The sequence below is a fragment of the Mytilus galloprovincialis genome, chromosome 13 (genome assembly GCF_965363235.1).
Source record: "Mytilus galloprovincialis chromosome 13, xbMytGall1.hap1.1, whole genome shotgun sequence".
Classification (NCBI taxonomy): Eukaryota; Metazoa; Mollusca; class Bivalvia; order Mytilida; family Mytilidae; genus Mytilus; species Mytilus galloprovincialis.
The window spans coordinates 22,841,548-22,861,532 of record NC_134850.1 but is presented as its reverse complement, the minus strand read 5'-3'; the positions used below and the strand labels follow the sequence as shown (position 1 = coordinate 22,861,532).

Genomic DNA, 19,985 nt, shown 5'->3' with positions numbered 1-19,985 from the left:
ACGTCCAAAAATATAAATATTTTTAAACGAAAGATGAAGGTCAAATTGATACAGCCACCTTCCTATTTTAGTTGTGGGGATAGAAAACTAAATATCATTCATACACGCTTGAGAAATATGTGCAGTTCTTTAAATTCAGATTTACATCGTGTTAATATTAAACCCAGTCCCGCATGCAGCTGTGGTCACCCTGTTGAGGATAGTATACACTATTTTTAGAGTGCACTTTTCACAACGAAGCAAGAGAAATACTGTTTTCAAAATTAGAAAGATATGCTATATCCATTGAGCTTCTATTGACTGGTGATTGACCTTTCCTTTCAGCAAAACAAAGACATTTTTGAGTCCGTACAATCTTGTATCAGAATAACACAAAGATTTAAAACAATCAATTTACAATCTAAATTTCTACTTTACAACCCTTCACTCCAGTCCAGTTTTTTCATTATTATTCCTTATTATATTGTATTTTTTTCTCTTTTTGTTTCTAATTTTCGTCTGTAGTATGTATTACATGCATTCCTACTATGTTTTTTCGTCATTATCTAATGTACGTTGTGTTTATATTTATGTTTGGAGAGGACGTCTCTAATGTTGTTATAAATTGTGTCCAATCCCTTTTGCTATTTTTGCAAATAAAATATGTTTAAACTATTAAACTAGAAAGTTTGTAGGAAAAAAAGGGGGGCTTTGCATAGTTTTTGGATATTTGGATACGGGCGTCCCATTTATGCATCTTACTCTGGACCACGAAATATGTTACATGCGAAACACATCTTTTTGGAGAACATTTGTCCTGTCATATCTTCAAATGCATCACTGAATAACGTAGCGAATTGATATATAAGCATATTTAAGACCCCTATACAAATATTGTATTATCATTCTTTATTTCTTCTCCTAATTGTAGGACAACCTTACACATTCCCTTCTATCGATCAGGCCTCTCCACATGTTGTCCTTTTACACCATCAAAATTATTATTTTTTGAATGAAGACAATAATGTCTTTATCATGCCTCATCTAACCTTTCTTCAGACACACTTTTATACGGTACTTAATATCATTTTGATGCTTTTTATCATAAAATTGAAACGAGGTACGCACACAGAATAGCTTCTGTAAATATCTACTCATCCGACGAAATGTTCTTTTCCCTTTTGAAATTGACAACAACTGCCGCGCGCATCAGCTTGAGCGATTATTGCTTACTGAGGACCGATGAAAATATTTACATAAAATAAATCAAGACTGTTAACTTAATTTTTATATAAAATCTCAAAACCATAAAATGCTACAATATATAGGCTGGTCGTTTAAAAAGCCGACGGTATTAATTACGCATATTTATGCACTTGGATTATGCATTAAAAACTATTTATCTATATACTGAACAAACTAATGCTTTGCAGATTTGCGCAATGTAACCTAATGCTGCAAAATTACAACATTTAATCAAAATCGATTTAATCGAAATGCTTCTCTTTTGTTAATCTTTCAAATTAGAGCACACATGTATGGTTTCGTAAGTAAAAGTGTGTTCGTCTATATACTAGTATATTAAGTGCATAAGATCCTGGTTCGATTCCCGAACAAATCAAATCAAAAGACTTTACAAAATATTGTTTGCTTCTTTTCAATTCAAATATATCGTTGAAGTAAGAGTATAAAAGCAACAAATAATTGGTTCTATCTACAAAAAAAGAGTTTCCAATATATATATATATATATATATATATATATATATATATATATATATATATATATATATATATATATATATATATACAACAATACTATAAAGACTCGGCAACAAGAACCCAACCAAAAACTTAAATTGTAAGCAAATCCTGCTCCTCATGTTGCAACTGTTTTGTTGTTGATGGTTAGTTCAAATTCAGTTGTATTTCATTCGGGGATGTCAAGTTCGAGAATAAGAATACAAAATTGTGGCAATACGAAAAACGGAGCATATCAGTGGTCATTTGTGCTAAAGATACTCTGTAGGCGGATCCAGGGGGACCGGGGAGCCGGATCCCCTTTTGTGACAAAAGTTATTAACGACCTTGACTGGCTATACAGCCCTCGTACGGTCGGCCCTGGCTTGCGCCTTGTTGGGCATCTAATAATTTAATTTCTACCATATGGTAATTGATATGATTTAGAGTGACAAAAAAAGTTCCCTTTTGTGGGAAAAAATTTGGTTGATTATATATAAGGAATCACTGAAGCGTGATTAAAGCGGGCTCCTCTCTGCTATTTCTGAAGCCGCCAATTCCTTCACTGTAAATCAAACATGACGTTATGTCCGTTAAACTTTCGAAGGACTCAGGAGTGCTGTGTATGACAGTTGCATTGGTAAATGAAGTGTACATTTATTTAATCATTGCTTATGTTGAAATGTTTAGTTTGTATGGAATGGATTGAAACCAGCAAATCAGAATGTTTGCAATTAAACGTAAAACATACATATGATATTAAAATCTCCATCAAGATAGTGCATTGTGACAAAAGCTCGATGCTTTTATTCACGTGTATATAATAGCCCTGTAACTTTTGTCTTACAATAAAAAAAAAAAAAGAAGATGTGGTATGATTAAACATGTATGAGAATAACAAAATTATTTCTTTCTTTATTTATAATCACCGAAAAATAGCCGAATTAAGCATAGTACAAGAAAAGAGACTGGTAGAGTTATTAAACTTTTTTAAGTTTCTAAATTCATATGTAAACATCATTTGTTAAAACTTTTTACGAATTAACAGCTGTTTATGTTTGGGAACATAGACATATATGCACCGACCTTATATATATTTACATAAGTAAGTCTTAATGATTTTTGTAGATATGAAAAACTTATACGGTAAAGGCAAATTTGTTATCACTTTTACAAGTTTATATTAGGATATTTTAAAATAGTACAAATTCATGTCATATTCACCGTAAAACATAGATAACCTGCACTTAATGTCAGTACGGACTATCCCGTCCCAAAAGTTACCAAAAGTGACAATGTACCTAATAACAGAAACCTGATACGGGGAAGAACTGTCATGAAATGCGTGTCTCCGCAAAATATTCACATGTTAATTTACAATACCTATTACATGGTTGATTTATAAAATATTACATGATACTTAAACTGGTTGGGGATGAATAAAACTAAAAATGTCTTATCTGTGGTGATACATCAATATGTCAGGACAATATTAACCCTATACGTTTTTACACAAGGAAATGTATTTTTGAATACACATATTTAGAACCAAGACACACCCCAAAAACTGGATGGGGATGAATAAAATTGAAAATGTCTCATCTGTGGTGAAACATCAATATGTCAGGACAATATTAACCCTATACGTTTATACACAAGGATTCTGGAAATGTATTTTTGAATATCCAAATATAGAACCAAGATACACTCCAAAAAAGAAACCGTAGAGTAACATAAGATAATTACACCATGGAAGTAATATTACTTCCATGATTACACCAACAGGAGTGAAACGGCTACAAACAAATACGTTGTGGAAGTCCAGATAACTATAACGATTACAAGAGATGCAGGATTTTTGAAAAACCAAAGACTACAGTAACTGATGCTGACGAAAACAACCGAGTACCAGTAAAAGTCACAGCCACCTATATAACAAAGTTATAGTAAATCACATAAAGTACAAATAATAGATTTAGACTCTCCATCTAAGTCACAATTTGTAATAGTAAACCATTATAGGTCAAAGTACGGTCTTCAATACGGAGACTTGGCTTACACCAAACAGCAAGCTATAAAAGGCCCAAAAATGAATAGTGTAAAACCTTTGCAAACGGAAAAAACAACGGTCTTATCTATGTAAAACGAGAAACAAGAAGCATAGGAAAACCAAGACAAGAAAAGACAAGACAAGATTATAAAAGCATGGCAAGACTTTTAAACATCATGATCAAATTTATTATATATGTGCATGAGTCTAGACAAAAACGTGATCTTTGTTTGTAAGAGCCAAACTTTCGTACCCGAGTCGTGGAATTCCCAATATCTATCAAGATGAAAATTATGTAGCACCACTTTCACTTTTTAAACAAATATTACGTAAAAAAGAAAAAAAAAGTTTAATCATGTAAAAAATGTTAACAATATAATTTATGTTGTTTGCCTACCTGCATATTAAGACATGTAACGATCTCAAGACGGAAAAATCCAAATAAAATAGATAACCGAAAGGTAAGCCTTGTTTGTCATATCTAAACGAAATCAAATGTTTTGGACTTTACAACCACTTGAGACTAATGTTTTATAAATTCTTTGTGCATACTTAAATCTTAGTGATCTATCGCTCCGTCTAAACAAAAGGTATAACATGTATTAAGAACCATCAGATTTATGAGACCTGCCACTTCTTCGTGATTTCGACGCCCATCTTCGGTGCAGGAATAGATATGAATGTAAACTTCCTTCTTTTGACTTTATCTGACATGTTTTGTTTTATACCATGCAATACCCATTGATATTGTCGTGGTGGGGTTATTTTATAAAAAATAATAAGATGTGATATGAATGCCAACGACACAACAACAAACATGCTGATACCACATGAAATATAGATATAAGAACCTATAAAGGCCTTCAACAATGACCAAAATTAATACCGAATATGCTGTAGCAAGCTTAAAATCCCCCAACATGCATGTGTGACTTAGGTAGTACCGATATGAAGGTCGCATTGTTGTTCAATACGCAATTTTAAAATCCGCGTGAAAGAAGAGTTTGCAATAAAATCGCAAAACTATCAATGGATACGAATGTATTATCAGTTAAAAGTTTAAGATTTCATCTTGTGAACAGGTTTGAAAAGACTTCATTGTGACTGAACCCCCAAATGTTTCCATTTGATATACAAAACTTACAAAGAAGTAAAGGAGTAAGATCGATTGATATAAAACTATGTCGATGCTCAACACATAATACAATTGAGAATATAAATGGGGAATGTGCCAAAGAGACAACAACCCGATCAACCAGCAGAAAACAGCAGGAGGCCACAGATAGAAAGAAAATCCCGCACTCGTGCTTCAGCTGACCCCAAAACACACAGATATCTCTATAGACAAGGATACAGTATATATTATAATTAGTATGATATCATGAAACGAAAATATGGACACACTTACCCCTGGAAGACTCTCCGACTTCACGAATTTTTTGGGACCATATATTCTGCCACTTGAGACAACGATTTTAGTAAAGACTGAACAGGTACCAGATCCGGGAACAGGCTTAATTTCAATGTCAGCTGGAAATTCTGGTTTACCCATCACCGGCGTTAGTTTAGGTTTTGATGACGCCAGATTCATAAATTGTTCACTGCTTTCACTGTTGCAGTCTAATTCTAAATCTGATTCAACATTTTCTTCGGGTTCTCCTGAAATACAAACAAATACTATGAACAGCGTGTGTGTATTTTTTTTTATTTTCCCGCAAAATGATGCTTAAGGCGTCGTAAAAGGGGAAATAAGTGTACGGTATGTGTTTTAAGGAAAGACATAACAAAATTGTGTCATAATAGCGATGTCGGGAACATACGCAAGTTTATGCTTTGCCTAGTTTTAGTAAATTTGACAATAATGTCCTTTGAGTGGTGTAAGTTACTAGTATGCATATTTGTTTAGGGGCCAGCTGAAGGACGCCTCCACCGGGGTTCGGGAGTTTCTCGCTACATTGAAGACCCAATGGTGGCATTCGGCTGTTATCTGCTCTATGGTCGGGTTGCTGTCGCTTTGACACATTCCCCATTCTCAATTTTATTGATAATTAAGGACAATAAAAATTGAACCCATCAAGCAAAGTATGGAAACGAGGGTAGAAAGGTAAAACCACGAATAGTAGTCTGTAGTCTGTAAACGCGTAGCAAAGACGACTTGAAAGTTCAGTAATTTTAGAAAACCTTTAGAGATTGGAACTGTTTAGTTTTATAAGTAAATCAAACAGGATACCTAAAACAGAAATGGTGAGAATTCTGACACTTATGAACTTTAAATTGTCTTAAAAATGACAAACGGTGACAAGAATTTAAGTCAATGTTGACTCTTAGCTACAAAGAACTAGCACTTCAGATCACGGACTTTCAACATATGCAAGTCAAGTACACCGATATGTTATATGTCACTTATGCTTGAAATGTACTCAAAATGTATGCTTTATTAAAAGATGTGAGCTTATATATTGGTAGTAAATTAAGATTTAGTTTCTTTCATCATAAGGCAATAATCATAATGACTCGTACAAAAAATGCCTTTATATAACAGGTTGTATAAACATTTCGGAATTATTGTCAGAATGAAGCGTGCTTTCATTTTTATATAAAGAATTTTTCATGCTCAAGTAAGGATGTTTATAAATCTCTCAGTATTAAAAAAAATTCCCACGATCCATCTTATGCACGAGAAGCATATAACGCGCGTGCATCAACTTATTATTAAATCGTGTAGTGCACCAACCTTGAAAGGAATTGTTGTAATTAACATTCAGATAGTTGGCTTCTCAACATTTTCCCACAAAACAGACAATGGTTTGAATTAGGTCGGTTGCATTTTGTTCTAATGAAAAAATAGTTATCTTTTCAGATTCATCAATTTTTCTTCTGCATCATGCTTTGAAAATAATATTGATAATTTTTAGATAATTTGTTTTCTAAACTGCAGATCTGGTTAGTAACACAAGGGTTTTACAAAGCAAACATTTAGCTATATTAATTATATTTGTTTGAAGAGAAAACCATGAAATTGACAAGCATTTATTGTTAAAATCAATATAATTATTAGTAATTATATACCAATTTAGGTGAAACTGACAAGAAGATAAGGTAAATTTATTAAAACATATTGAAACCAATGCCATATTGTCAATGGATTGGATGCGAGTTTTATCAATCAGCTGACAGACGGCCGGAAGTGACATCAGGGAAGGATTAAAGAATTTTCATAAATGCAGGATATTCCGGAATAGATGCGACGGGTAATTCAAGAGTTTAAATACCTTATAATGCTATTGTGTAATTACATTTTCGATATGTATTCAATAAAACTGCCTTATCGAGAAACATTTATCTTCTGGTGAAATTGATCTTTTTCTTAGTCTGTTGTATCTTTCGTTTTTCGCATTGTGGATTTTAATAAAATCAAAATGGGCGACGATAAACCCTTCTAATATATCATTGTCATTAGAAAGGAAATACGAAGATTGTCTTTCTTTCTAAATAAGTCTGCGACCAAAATTACCCGGGGAGATTGAATCACCGGAAGTTATTTCGAAATAGCGGTGTGCATTATCAACGACCATAATTTCTTTTATCGCCATTTTTGTCTTCCTTGGTGCAAATTATCTGATTTTTAAATTACACAAAAAATTAGATTACAACAAAAAATAATCGTTCAGTTTTTGAATAGTCATGATGTTTCAGCATTATATAGGACAACCATTTTTTTATATTTACGTCTGTTAAATAGAGATATTTCACAATTTAATCTGAAAGGAGATGTCGATCAAAAACTTTCAACTGCTTCCTATGTCACGTTCGTTTTTGCCATTTAATATGCTGCATAACACATTTCAAAGAGAGGCGAACGATACCAATGGGATATTCAACCTTACAAGTCGAAAACAAACTGACAATGCCATGTCAAAACACTTAAGGTGGTACCTAACACTACAGGAAGATAACTCTGTAAAATCAACTAAACGTTTTAATTACATTGTATTGTTAAGAGAATATAAAGCTTTTCAATGATTAAATTAAGTGTTAAAAACTTTGTCAAATTGCTATATAACCAGTGTAATTTTTCTGACAAAACGGTTGGTTCAAAAATTTTGAAATTTTTATATTTTTGTTTAAGGGTCAAAGTAAATACTTTGTAAAAATTTTATGAAAATTAAACGAGCCAAATTAATTTTAGTGAAAGTGTTGGGTACCACCTTAAAACGTCAAAAAGACAATCAAAACAATCAAATATAATATATCATATGCGTTACACATTTTCTTCATATGTTTACGTTTTCTATAACGCAAACATAGGAAGAAATATTTTTTAAAAAGTTGTGTGGCGCTAATGCGCTTCCGTATCAACGTGTCTGTCATGAATATATTTTAGGAGCTATGCAATTGCTTTAAATTGTTTATCTAGGTATTTCAAAGTTAAGATTGCATGACATTAAATAAAATACCATTACACAAAAATTCTTTTTTATTTTATAAGCTCCCGAACGATAACATTGTATCTGTTTTGAATAAAACCGTAAAAAATAAGTATGAAAGAATCCGAATGTCAAGATCTATTGCGACTACAATGATTTTTGACGTTTTTGAAACCCATTCCTATACAATAGAATAAATTAACATGGTAATGAGACATCAACCAAACAACACAAAACACCAACTTGATGACGTACACGGAAATGAGACATCAAACAAACAATACCAAACACCAACTTGATGACGTAAACGGCAATGAGACATTAACCAAACAATAGCAAACACCAATTTGAGGACATAAACGGCAATGAGACATCAACCAAACAATACAAAACACCAACTTGATGACGTAAACCGCAATGAGACATAAACCAAACATTACAAAACATCACCTTGATGTCGTAAAAGGCAATGAGACATCAACCAATCAATACAAAACACCAACTTGATGACGTAAACGGCAATGAGACAACAACCAAACAATACAAAACACCACCTTGATGACGTAAACGACAATGAGACATCAACCAAACAATACAAAACACCACCTTGATGACGTAAACGACAATGAGACATCAACCAAACAATACAAAACAACAACTTGATGACGTAAACGGCAATGAGACAACAACCAAACAATACAAAACACCACCTTGATGACGTAAACGGCAATGAGACATCAACCAAACAAAACAAAATTACCAACTTGATGACACATTCAGATATTTTTACGGTTTTTGACAGCAGACATGTCAGGTGAAGATCTAGAAATTTTAAAGGAGAGAGTGGGCTGGCAAGACAACGTTAGAAGTAAGGCTAAATAAAAGTTTACTGCAAAAGACAATGACCCATACATATGTTGAGTTAAGCCTTTTTCAACTTATTTTTATAGTTCGTTCTTATGTTGTACTGTTTTACCACTGTCCAAGGTTAGGGGGAGGGTTGGGATCCCGCTAACATGTTTAACCCCGCCACATTATTTATGTATGTGCCTGTCCCAAGTCAGGAGCCTGTAATTCAGTGGTTGTCGTTTGTTTATGTGTTACATATTTGTTTTTCGTTCCTTTTTTTACATAAATAAGGCCGTTAGTTTTCTCGTTTGAATTGTTTTACATTATCTTATCGGGGCCTTTTATAGCTCACTATGCGGTATGGGCTTTGCTCATTGTTGAAGGCCGTACGGTGACCTATAGTTGTTAATGTCTGTGTCATTTTGGTCTTTTGTGGATAGATGTCTCATTGGCAATCATACCACATCTTCTTTTTTTATATATATATGTAGCCGTTCATACGATGGCCTACTTGCCTTGTCACTCCCAAATCAGCCTACGGCATGGTGATTATATAATACAAAACCAAAAGTCCATTACTGAAAATAAGTAAAATTCCAACAGCCCGAGGATAAAAAGGTGTTTATAAATATGACGGAAACACTAAGCTATAAATCCGATGATACTTTTTTTTTGGAAAAAAAAAACAATTTTATAACTATACATATTTTAATTGAGTGGTTTTTAAACCAGGAGAGATACAAAGTCGTGGAAAACAAAACCAGTCATCTTAACAACGAAATATCTTAAGAAAAACGAAAACTCCCTGGGAATAAACTTGATAGTGTTAAAGTCATTCAATAGAAAACAAGATATATTCATGTTTATTTTAAAAGCACAAAGCAAGGTTGTAAAATGACCTGCTTCAATGAAGATCCACCCTGAAACTATGAATCAAACTTACAAATCATGTAACACGTACCCAAATTTGATCATCAACCCCTTACATCATAGATAATTACCGCTTATATCAAAGATAAAAATCTTCACAGGTGTTTGAAATCGATCCTCGTTAACAGCTCTTCAAAATCGGAATTATCAAAGACCCAATCAAAAATTTGATACATATTTGTATTTGATACCATTATACTCATATCTAATAATAATAAGGCCTTTAATAACTTATTACATCATTATTAATTGAGAAAATATGAATATATAATCTCAAATTGTTCTGCACGAGACAGGTCATCGCCGGGTGTTACATATCAAGAAATTCAATAATTTACTGAACGATGATCTATTTGTTTATAAGGATACATTTTGTCATAAAAACATATATAAGAAGGTACTTGTTATGATTCCCATGATATTCATAACATTGTCAATTCTAATTCGAACGACATAGAAGAAGATATCGTTGTTGGCGGTCCGTATATTTTGTATCTCCTTTTACTTTTTCACACGCTATTATAAGCCTTGATATGAAGGAAATGAAAATGAAATTTCAGAAAAGCTGACACACACATTGAAACAGGCTGGAGTTTGAATGCAGTCTCAATTTAAATTTCTAAAACTGACCTCATTTGGCATGATTTCCATGTAGGCTTATAACACCAGATATATACTTTAGAAAACTAGCACGTCTTTAATGTCATTAAAAATTCCAAGATCTATATAAAAAAATATATAATTTTTAATTTTAGAAATTTTACTTTTAATTTACTTTAAAATTCGACAAGTTTAAACATATACATACCAACCAAAATCAGTGAATGTTCGAAGACAAAAGAAAAAGATAAGCTTGCCACGACTTCTTTCTATGATTTTAACGTTAATAAGATCAAAATAAAACATTAAGCTTTATTTTATTGTATAATGTGATTTTGATAGAATTTCGTCCATCTGTCATCTTTTATAACATCCTAATTTTAATACTTGTTTTTAGGGATTCGCGACTTAAAACGTCTTCTAGTGTTTGTGCAACAGGTGAGAGAGATTATTAAAACTTTTTTTTACCTCAATATACTGAGCGTGCAAAATTATTTCACTGCCATTGACATCAAACGGGGATATAACCAAATTGCAAATGTCAATCCGACCTCTAAGTTTTACGAAATGAGAATGTATTCATTTATGATGGTCGAATAGGCTGATGATTTATAAAACATTTGTCCTTTTCGGTGGCGTTTAAAATATAATGATGAGGCAAAGATAAATATTTTGTTCAAATGTACAGTCAAAAATCCTATAAAGGTCACCTGTATATGTATATTAAGTGAAAAAAAACATGTCCATCATATAAAAAAGAAGATATGGTATGATTGTCAATGAGACAACTCTTCACAAGAGACCAAATGACACAGACATTCACAGCTATAGGTCACTGTACGGCCTTCAACAATGAGCAATGTATGCTACTTGTTATTAATATCTGCAATTTAAAGGTCAACTCTCTTGAAAAGTCAGTTTTCTCCGTTCTAATGGACGACCATTATATACAGGTTGACTGTACTATTGTACTTTTTTCAGCAGCATCAGATGGTTAATAAAATTTTGAAAGTAAATATACCGAAACAAAGTATTGAGACATTAACTCGAAAATATCTTTAGGTACAAATTTTGGAATCAGAACAAGATTGTGATATACAGATTTAAAAAAAGAGATATACCGTGTAAAAATCCAATATTTCAGTTAAGGTTTGCTTAACATGCTTCACTACCCAAATAAGAAATAAATATTAAAGAAAATTTTCATATGGATAATATGTAAAATGGGTTTTAAAATGGTCAACCAATCGGTTCATTTGTATGCTATGGAGTAATAGAATACATTCATGTACCAAGTCGGTTATATGACAGTTGTTATCCATTCGTTTGATGTGTCAAGTTGAGATTTTGATTTTGACATTTGATTAGGGAATTTTCGTTTTGAATATTCCTCGGAGTTCAGTAATTTTGTGATTTTACTTTTTGCTGCGGTAGATGAGCTGTTCAGTATATTTACTGATGGCATATTTGATGTGTGGCAGGTTAGCAGTAATCGTTGCAATTGTCTCTATTTTACTGCCTCAATATCATTCAAAGATCGATCCTTCTTAGGAAAATGATTTTCGTTTGTCAAAAGCTGGCGCACTAATACATCGTTGACATCAATGTATTTAAAGACAAGATGTTTCTAACAACATTATAGCTAAACATGCAAAATAAGTCCTTTTGAATATCTACTTATGATGCATAGTCTGGTATAATATAGACATTTTTACAATTGATTTTCGTCTTTTATGTGAAAATTTATATCTATTACAAAAATGCATTGACTGTTGATGTTATTAAGACTATATACATGTATGACGATTGATGTTTTATATCAAAATGTGATTTTTCGTTGTTGCAGGCCATACGGTTGCCTTTAATTGTTTACATCTATGCACTTTATTCGAACTTAGTAAATAGTTGTCTCATTGACAATCGGCATACCAAATCTCCTTATTTTCATATAATAATTTGTTTTCTCTGTATTATTATTGTGACCATTTATTTGTTGTCTTCGGTCGACATGTTGCGTTTTCTTAGGTTTTTTTTTCCTTCCCTTCTTAAAACATAGATTAGAGAGAAAAGTAAATATTACAATGCTTAAGAGAGTACATGTAGGTAATCCGGGTTCTGTATGTGTGAGTCAACAGCAATTTAACTTGATATTCTGGGTGAAAAAATATACAAAACAATAGAAATAAACAGGTCTTTTCCATTGTTGATCATGACCAAGTTTAATAAGTGTTTTATCTTTATCTATGAGGTCAGTCAGAGAAACTTAATTAAAATTTCACATGGTCAGTATGCTTGAGTATGCGTGGAATAGAAAAGAATGTAGCAAACACTAAATATGAAGATCTAATGATATGATTTTCTCACTTTGAATTTACAAGTGTAATTTTACGGTATTTCATTTTTTAAATTATTGAATGAAGAAAACTGTGAAATATTACAAATTCCCGTGACAAAATTAAAAGGTCACTTGAGTGAAGTTTCGCTACCGGTAGGTTATCTACAAATCTAAAATGTCAAATTCGATTAAAAGATTCTAAATGACTCTGATTGTTCTATGGATTGTAAAACGCACAGAAGGTCCTGACAGTTGACATGCAAACGTTTCAAGTACCCGGATCTTTTACTTCGCAGCAAATTGCTTGTCTAATCTTCGGTAAATGTTGTCTTTATAAAACTGTCACTACAAATTTTATGATGTTAGGTCACGAAAGATTCACCTAGGGTCATAGGAGGCGAACCTGACGTGTACCTGTCACGGACAAAACTACCCATTGGTGATTTTAAACTAATATATTTTATCCCGCAACAGGACAATAAACTGATAAATTGTTTTTATTTCTGTTCGAACTGCTGGATCTCTCATGTTCCATAACATTTGATATCTTAAAGAGAAATTATTGAAATAAAAAAATAGTTTGGACATGATTATCTTCTTTGTTCAAAACGGGTGCCATCTACGTAAGCTGCAAGATATTGTTATGACCGGAACACCTGAATAACCCTTCATTTTAACGTGTTCACGACGACTGCGCCAACTTCCCATAACAACAACATGGAAAGCTTAAGATCGAGTATATAAAAGTAGCCAAATATTCCTATTATATAGGAAGCATATTTTATTCTAATTCGATTAAAAATCAAGTATACAATGAAACAAAACAGTATATTTCAATCATTAAAATTTGAAAAAAACACAATCAAAACCAGATTGACTTTTAAACTCAAATCTTTTTCCTGTTTGTGATTGAAAAGAAAATCCTGTTTTTTTCCAGAAAGAGAAGAAGTCTGTGCCTTTAAAATGTTGGATCAAACAAGTAACATCGGTACATTTTCACACCCTTCCACCCACCTCTATTCCTTGTTTTTTTTTATACGTACTTTTTTTCTATTTTCAACGGTTAACTTTTTTTTGGTAAGGACTCATGAATTATGTACCACTGGACGTGAATATAATTAGATACAATTCAAAATTAGAGTAAAAAACCTGAGTTTTTTCCTTTTCCTTTTTTTTTAGTTTCATCTGCATATCTGTATCCAAACTGACATTCAATGTGTGGACACGTTTCACGAAAGTAGGAGGAGTTATAACATACGCCTTGCTTAACTTAATAACATGTTCGGGTGTCCTGATTACTAATGTTGGGTATATTTAACTTACTCATCACTCGGTCATCCAATAAAAACCTTGTGATCATAACCAAATCATCTTTTTATGGTCGTTTAATTTGGCAATAATAATAACCAAAAGGCTGTAATAACATCGCATAGATAAACAAAGTACCAAACTGTTTTCTTGGGTCAGGATTATTAAATGAAGCTTCAAAACATGTAAATTTACAGAGAATGGGTCTTTTTACGTGTTTTATTCTCTTTTCTGTTTTATTTTCTTTGTTAGACAAAAGAACAATTTAGTTTTAGGCGCTAATGGAACGACCAAACTACTGGACCTTATGATGAAATTATCAGACCATTAAAAGGACATGATTATTATATCAAAATTAAAAAGTTAATAAATAGACAAAATTACTATTGGTCATGTAGAAATAACTGATGTCTATTCATTCAGATAGCCGCCTGGACCTACAGCGACCTCTTTTCGACTAAAGACTAAATAATTGCTTTTATGTATATAGCATTCATTACTTTTCCTTCTGAGCAAAAATATGATTTATGAACATATACCTGCGCTTTAAAGGAGAGCACGTGTGTATCTGTTCTTGAAACATGCATGTACACACAAGGTTATAAAGACAAAATTGTTCACGCACTAAATCTAGACCAATAGATATGGGAAGATGTGGTGTCAGTGCCACTGAGACAACTATCCAAATAACAATTTATAAAAGTAAATCATTATAGGTCAATGTGCATAATATATTGACGCAAGAAATAAATAACGTGTTGTTTTCATTTTTTTATTTTGTTCATTGCATTTCATAGCTAACTTATTTATGTGTAAAAGGGAGATGGCAAATTTAATTACATGTATTAACTGCAATGGTACATGTATTACAAGTATATTTAAATTTATAAACAGATTATAAAATAAAACAAAACTTTTATTTGTCTGTAACCGTGAGGCGTACTAACTGAATTCATGTTTATGAATACACATAAAATGACAATTTTCTTTTTTCGACCTTCAATTTTAAAGTAAGTTTTCGTTATAGGGAAATTATACAGGAGGAAGAATTGACATTTGGCCCCTTGCTATCTTTTCAACTTTCTATATAATATAATAGTTATTTAGTTAATTAAGAGACATTTACTTCCTCCTGTGTCTTTCCTTGTTAACATAAGTTGTGAAATTATTCGCTCATTCAAGACAGGAAATATAGTCTTCACTTTCATACTTTCCCATACACGGACGAACGAAACATTCATATGCTTATCTTGTTTCGGAGATTCATTGTAAAAGCTAAACATATTAATTTGAGGTTCCCGCGTTTCATATTTTCCATACCGTTTTTCAAAATATAAGAGACAGGTCGAAATAGGCATCTGCTAAGATAAAACTGGCACCTTTTACTGTAATTCAAGTAATACGTATACCACAAGACATAAAACAACCTGACAAGGTCTGTACTCAGTCTATAGTTGAGAGAAAAAAAAAACTTATCAATACAACTTTGCTTGGTCTAGATTCCAATACTTGTAACAAAACATGTCATTGTACTTTGTGATACACATTTCAGTCAAATATTGCAAAATAAAATTCTTTTGTTATTTACTTAAATGTCCAGTGGCAAATACTTCAGGCATAATGAGGACGAGTTCAAATATATGTAATTCAATTTATTACATATATTCTTTGTTATTGCAAAAGCAATAACAAGTTTCAATTATTAGATATGATAGTTTTATGATGACCATTTAACCCTGACGCTCTTTTATCAATTTAATTTTATCAATTTAATGTAATGAAATGAAATTAAAATACAATATTTTCTCAATATCTTTGAATGTTTATACAAAAGCAATAAGTTTTTCTTGGTGTAAGAAAGAAAGTTTTACTAACCCGCTAAATCTTCTTGATATCTCCCATATTTGTTTAAATTTGTTTAAAAAGGACTAAATTTAACCATTTGAAAACCACACATAAATTTAACTTCACCATAACAGGGGCGAATGTCTTATACAAATAGTTTCTTTTTACAAATTGTTTATAAGGAAAAATTCAAATAAATTATCCGGTTTTTCAAAACGTCTCTTAAGATATAGATATAGAACAGTTATATGATAAATGATCTTAGGTGGTTTGGCAGTATACATTGAAAATTCGTTTCCGCGTGTCGTTATCTTTGAAAGGTGTGCGACTTCTGTCCACTGATGACAGCAAACGGATTACGCGACACAGTCAAACAAGATAACCCTTTTAAAGTAGAGGAGCCACGAAAGATCTCTCCTCATGGCTATAGTCAAACGTTGCTATGATATGATAGACATTACCATTGAGAGGAATCTCCAAACTTAGTCTACTATTTAAGATAACTATGTATCTTTCTATCAATGTTAAAAGTTCAGTTTGCATACGGTGATATGTATAGATTAAGACTAATTAACAATATAAGTGAATATAAAGGATTAGATAATTGTGACGTTAAGAATTTTGCAAGATCCAGCTTGTGCGTTATGTTGGCAAACTATTTTATGGGGTTGCATGCTTCGAAAATATGCAATAAAGTCGCTTGAACAAAATATAAAGTTAACGATAAGACAGGAACCTAACACAGCAATTAACAGAACAAGGGTTAGGATAGGTCATGCAAACGATAAGCTTCAAGTTTGCTTGTTCACAAGGTAACGACAGTCCGTATGAAGATATTGCCTACTTACCCGGACACACTATTCTGACTTCGAACCGACCATGCAGATTGTGCTCTTACTCCTTAAGGTGGTACCCAACACTTTAACTAAAATTATTTGGCTCGTTTAATTTTCCTAAAATTTTTACAAAGCATTTACTTTGACCCTTTAACCAAAATATAAAAAAATAAAAAAAAAATAAACCAACCATTTTATCAGAAAAATTACACTGGTTATATAGCAGTTTGACAAACACTAATTTTGATCATTGAGAAGCTTAATATTCCCTTAACAACACAACGTTATTAAAACGTTTAGCTGATTTTACGGAGTTATCTCCCTGTAGTGTTAGATACCACCTTAATGCCTTTTGTTTAACAGAGAAGTGGCAAATACCAACCTTTTTAAAGTCTTTGGTTTGACCAAGCCGGGGTTTTAACACAATCATGCATTAGACATTACTGTCATCAAATCCCTTGGATATTAAATTGACCCTTTCTGGTAAAGCTACGCTAAAACCCTTGCCAAATAAAGAAATTATAAAAGTTAAGAAGATTGTCTTCAAAGTTGCCTAAAATTGGTCGTCAACACAATGAGAAAATCCAACACCCGGATGCATGCTTCAGCTGGTCCCTAAAAACAAAAATGTCGTCTTCTTTTCAAATAAATATATTATAATAGAAGTAATTATATAATGTCAGTAAATGTTGCATTAAAGGCATTGCAAAAGAGGAACGAAAGATACCAAAGGGACAGTCAAACTCGTAAATCTAAAACAAACTGACAACGCCATGGCTAAAAATGAAAAAGACAAACAAAAAACAGCATGCATGACACAACATAGAAAACTAAAGAATAAACAACACGAACCCCCCAAAAAACTAGGGGTGATCTCAGGTGCAAGATGCTTTAAAAATGCTAATTGTTTGTACCTCCTTGGTCTAGTTGGGAAAATTTCAGGGTATTTTTTTATCTTTTGTTTACTTTGTGTCTTGAATACACATGTCTATGTATATGATAATAATAATTAATGATTTCATTGTTCTGTGTATGCTGACAATCCAGATTTTGAATTTTATATCAATGAAATCTTGAATTTTATAGTGAAATGTCAAATATATCGAAAATCTTGAACTTTATAATGAAATGTCAAATATATCGAACGGTGAAATCGGTATCTCTGAAATCGACATCACATCAATTTCAAGTCAATCAGCAGTTTTCCCATGATTTTAAAAACATAACTGTCATTCAAATCTATTATTTCAGGGAGGAAAATATCAGGTAGATGGCTTAAATGGTTCCTTTGTCACCTTAATAACACGTTCAATGTTTTGTTAGACATACAACCCCGTTTTATGTTCACAGGTTAATAGTCAATGATGAAAACAACACCCAAGTCTTTTTCTCTTTGATTGGGTATATCTTTATATATTCTGCTCGTTATCTTCAAATCAGTTGTGAGAGTGAGTAATCAGATTATCACGACAAAATGAACCATTGTTTGTATTATTCATTCAGAAAAAAAGAAAGAGAGAAAGAATGGACAGATATAGATAGAAAGACAAACGACAGTTGTACACATCAAGGCTTATTGTTTAGGTTATTATGTCGGATCCTAGACTTTCAACTTTAGCTCAAAAATCAGAAAAATGCAAATATTTATTTTTTATTTTTTTAGGGATACGACTGTGGCCTCCAGGTGAACAATACATGCTCAGGATAGGTTAATGCCAGTATTTGAAGAAGACAATAGATTACAATGATGGTTTGTAGTGGCAGAAACATGCATATTTAACACTATAAAAAAGTCTAATCGGACATTCAATCAAGTATATTTATATGTTGGTGGTCAATACCAATTAATTTCAAATAAAAAAACCCGTTGTAATCATATGCTTGGGATAAGGCTACCCATGCATATGTGATGATCTATGTCAAGAAATAATGCTTGCGTTTTTGTAAGGACTGGAAAAAATTCCTAGTGAATATAATTCAGTTGTGTTAAAAATACAAAAATATAGCTAAAATACCAAAAAAAAAAAAAAATAATAATAAAAGACTAAACGAATCAAACAATTCAAAAATAAATAAAAGCCAACTTAAATTTTTTTGTTTGTAATTTACAGTTATTTCTCTACATTGCCAAAATGAATAATTTGATATTAGTAATAATAATAATAAAAAATGTCATGTTAAGCAAAACACAGAAGGTTTCTTTTTTTTTCCTTTTTTTTTATTGGTTTCTTCCTGTTTAATTGTAACTATGTGCACTTGCTAACTTCAATTTATTATCTAATCTTAAAAACATTATTAATTGATGCCAAGTTTTGTTTGAAAGGAAAAACCTCTACGGAAGTCGCCTTTTTCGTGATCGATCCATTTTCGTTATCCGAATCCGCTCTTCGGCCTTATAGAAGCCAGACATTCGAATAAAACAGTTTCAAAATAAATTAAGCCCCGATGAAATAAATCTTGTACGTCTTTTGTAGGGTGGAGATAACGTTCTTACAAAAACATACCATCAATTTAGCTCTTCTGGCAAGAAGATCAGACGGAAACCATACAAGTAGTTTATATAACGTTGTCAATTTCACCGAAGCCTTTTCATTCGGAACAAAATTGATGAGTCGCGTTGCTACTATTATTATCAGATTTACTTAAACAGCCAGAAAGACAAATTAAGAACATTGTCATGTCCTTTCAAATTAGTAAACCAAAGATAGAACTGTTAAAGAACTTCTTTTTTTATCGGAAATTATAAAATGCCTTTAGACATGAAGTCGTGGAAATTGATTTGTTGTTTATTACACTGATTGAAAACCGTTATCATCTGTTTCGTTGTATATTTCTCAAATTAATTTCTTACTGCGAATATGTCTCTTATGTTAAACGGATGGTCATTGCTAAATTAACTGGTAATTTAAAACTAATCAAGTGTGAAATAAAGTGATAACTAAATCAATTGGTGATCACACTTGTCCATGTTTTCCCACAGTCTATATTTTAATGCGGTCTATATATATATATATATATATATATATATATATATAAGAAAAGATGACTGCACGGATTTAAATTTTTTCTAGAATTACCAAAGTAAAT

General features: G+C 32.0%; 1 protein-coding gene across 2 annotated transcripts in view; it reads right to left on the bottom strand.

Annotated features, from left to right (window-relative positions):
• The window catches only part of LOC143057120 (histone-lysine N-methyltransferase MECOM-like), a 51,297-nt gene that overhangs the window by 19,596 nt on the left and 11,716 nt on the right, over window positions 1–19,985 (bottom strand). For both annotated transcript variants that reach the window (XM_076230364.1, XM_076230363.1), the window contains exon 2: window positions 5,177–5,427. In XM_076230364.1, coding sequence (XP_076086479.1) covers window positions 5,177–5,359 — 183 coding nt within the window. In that variant the 5' untranslated portion in view covers window positions 5,360–5,427. The remainder of the gene's footprint in view (window positions 1–5,176; window positions 5,428–19,985) is intronic.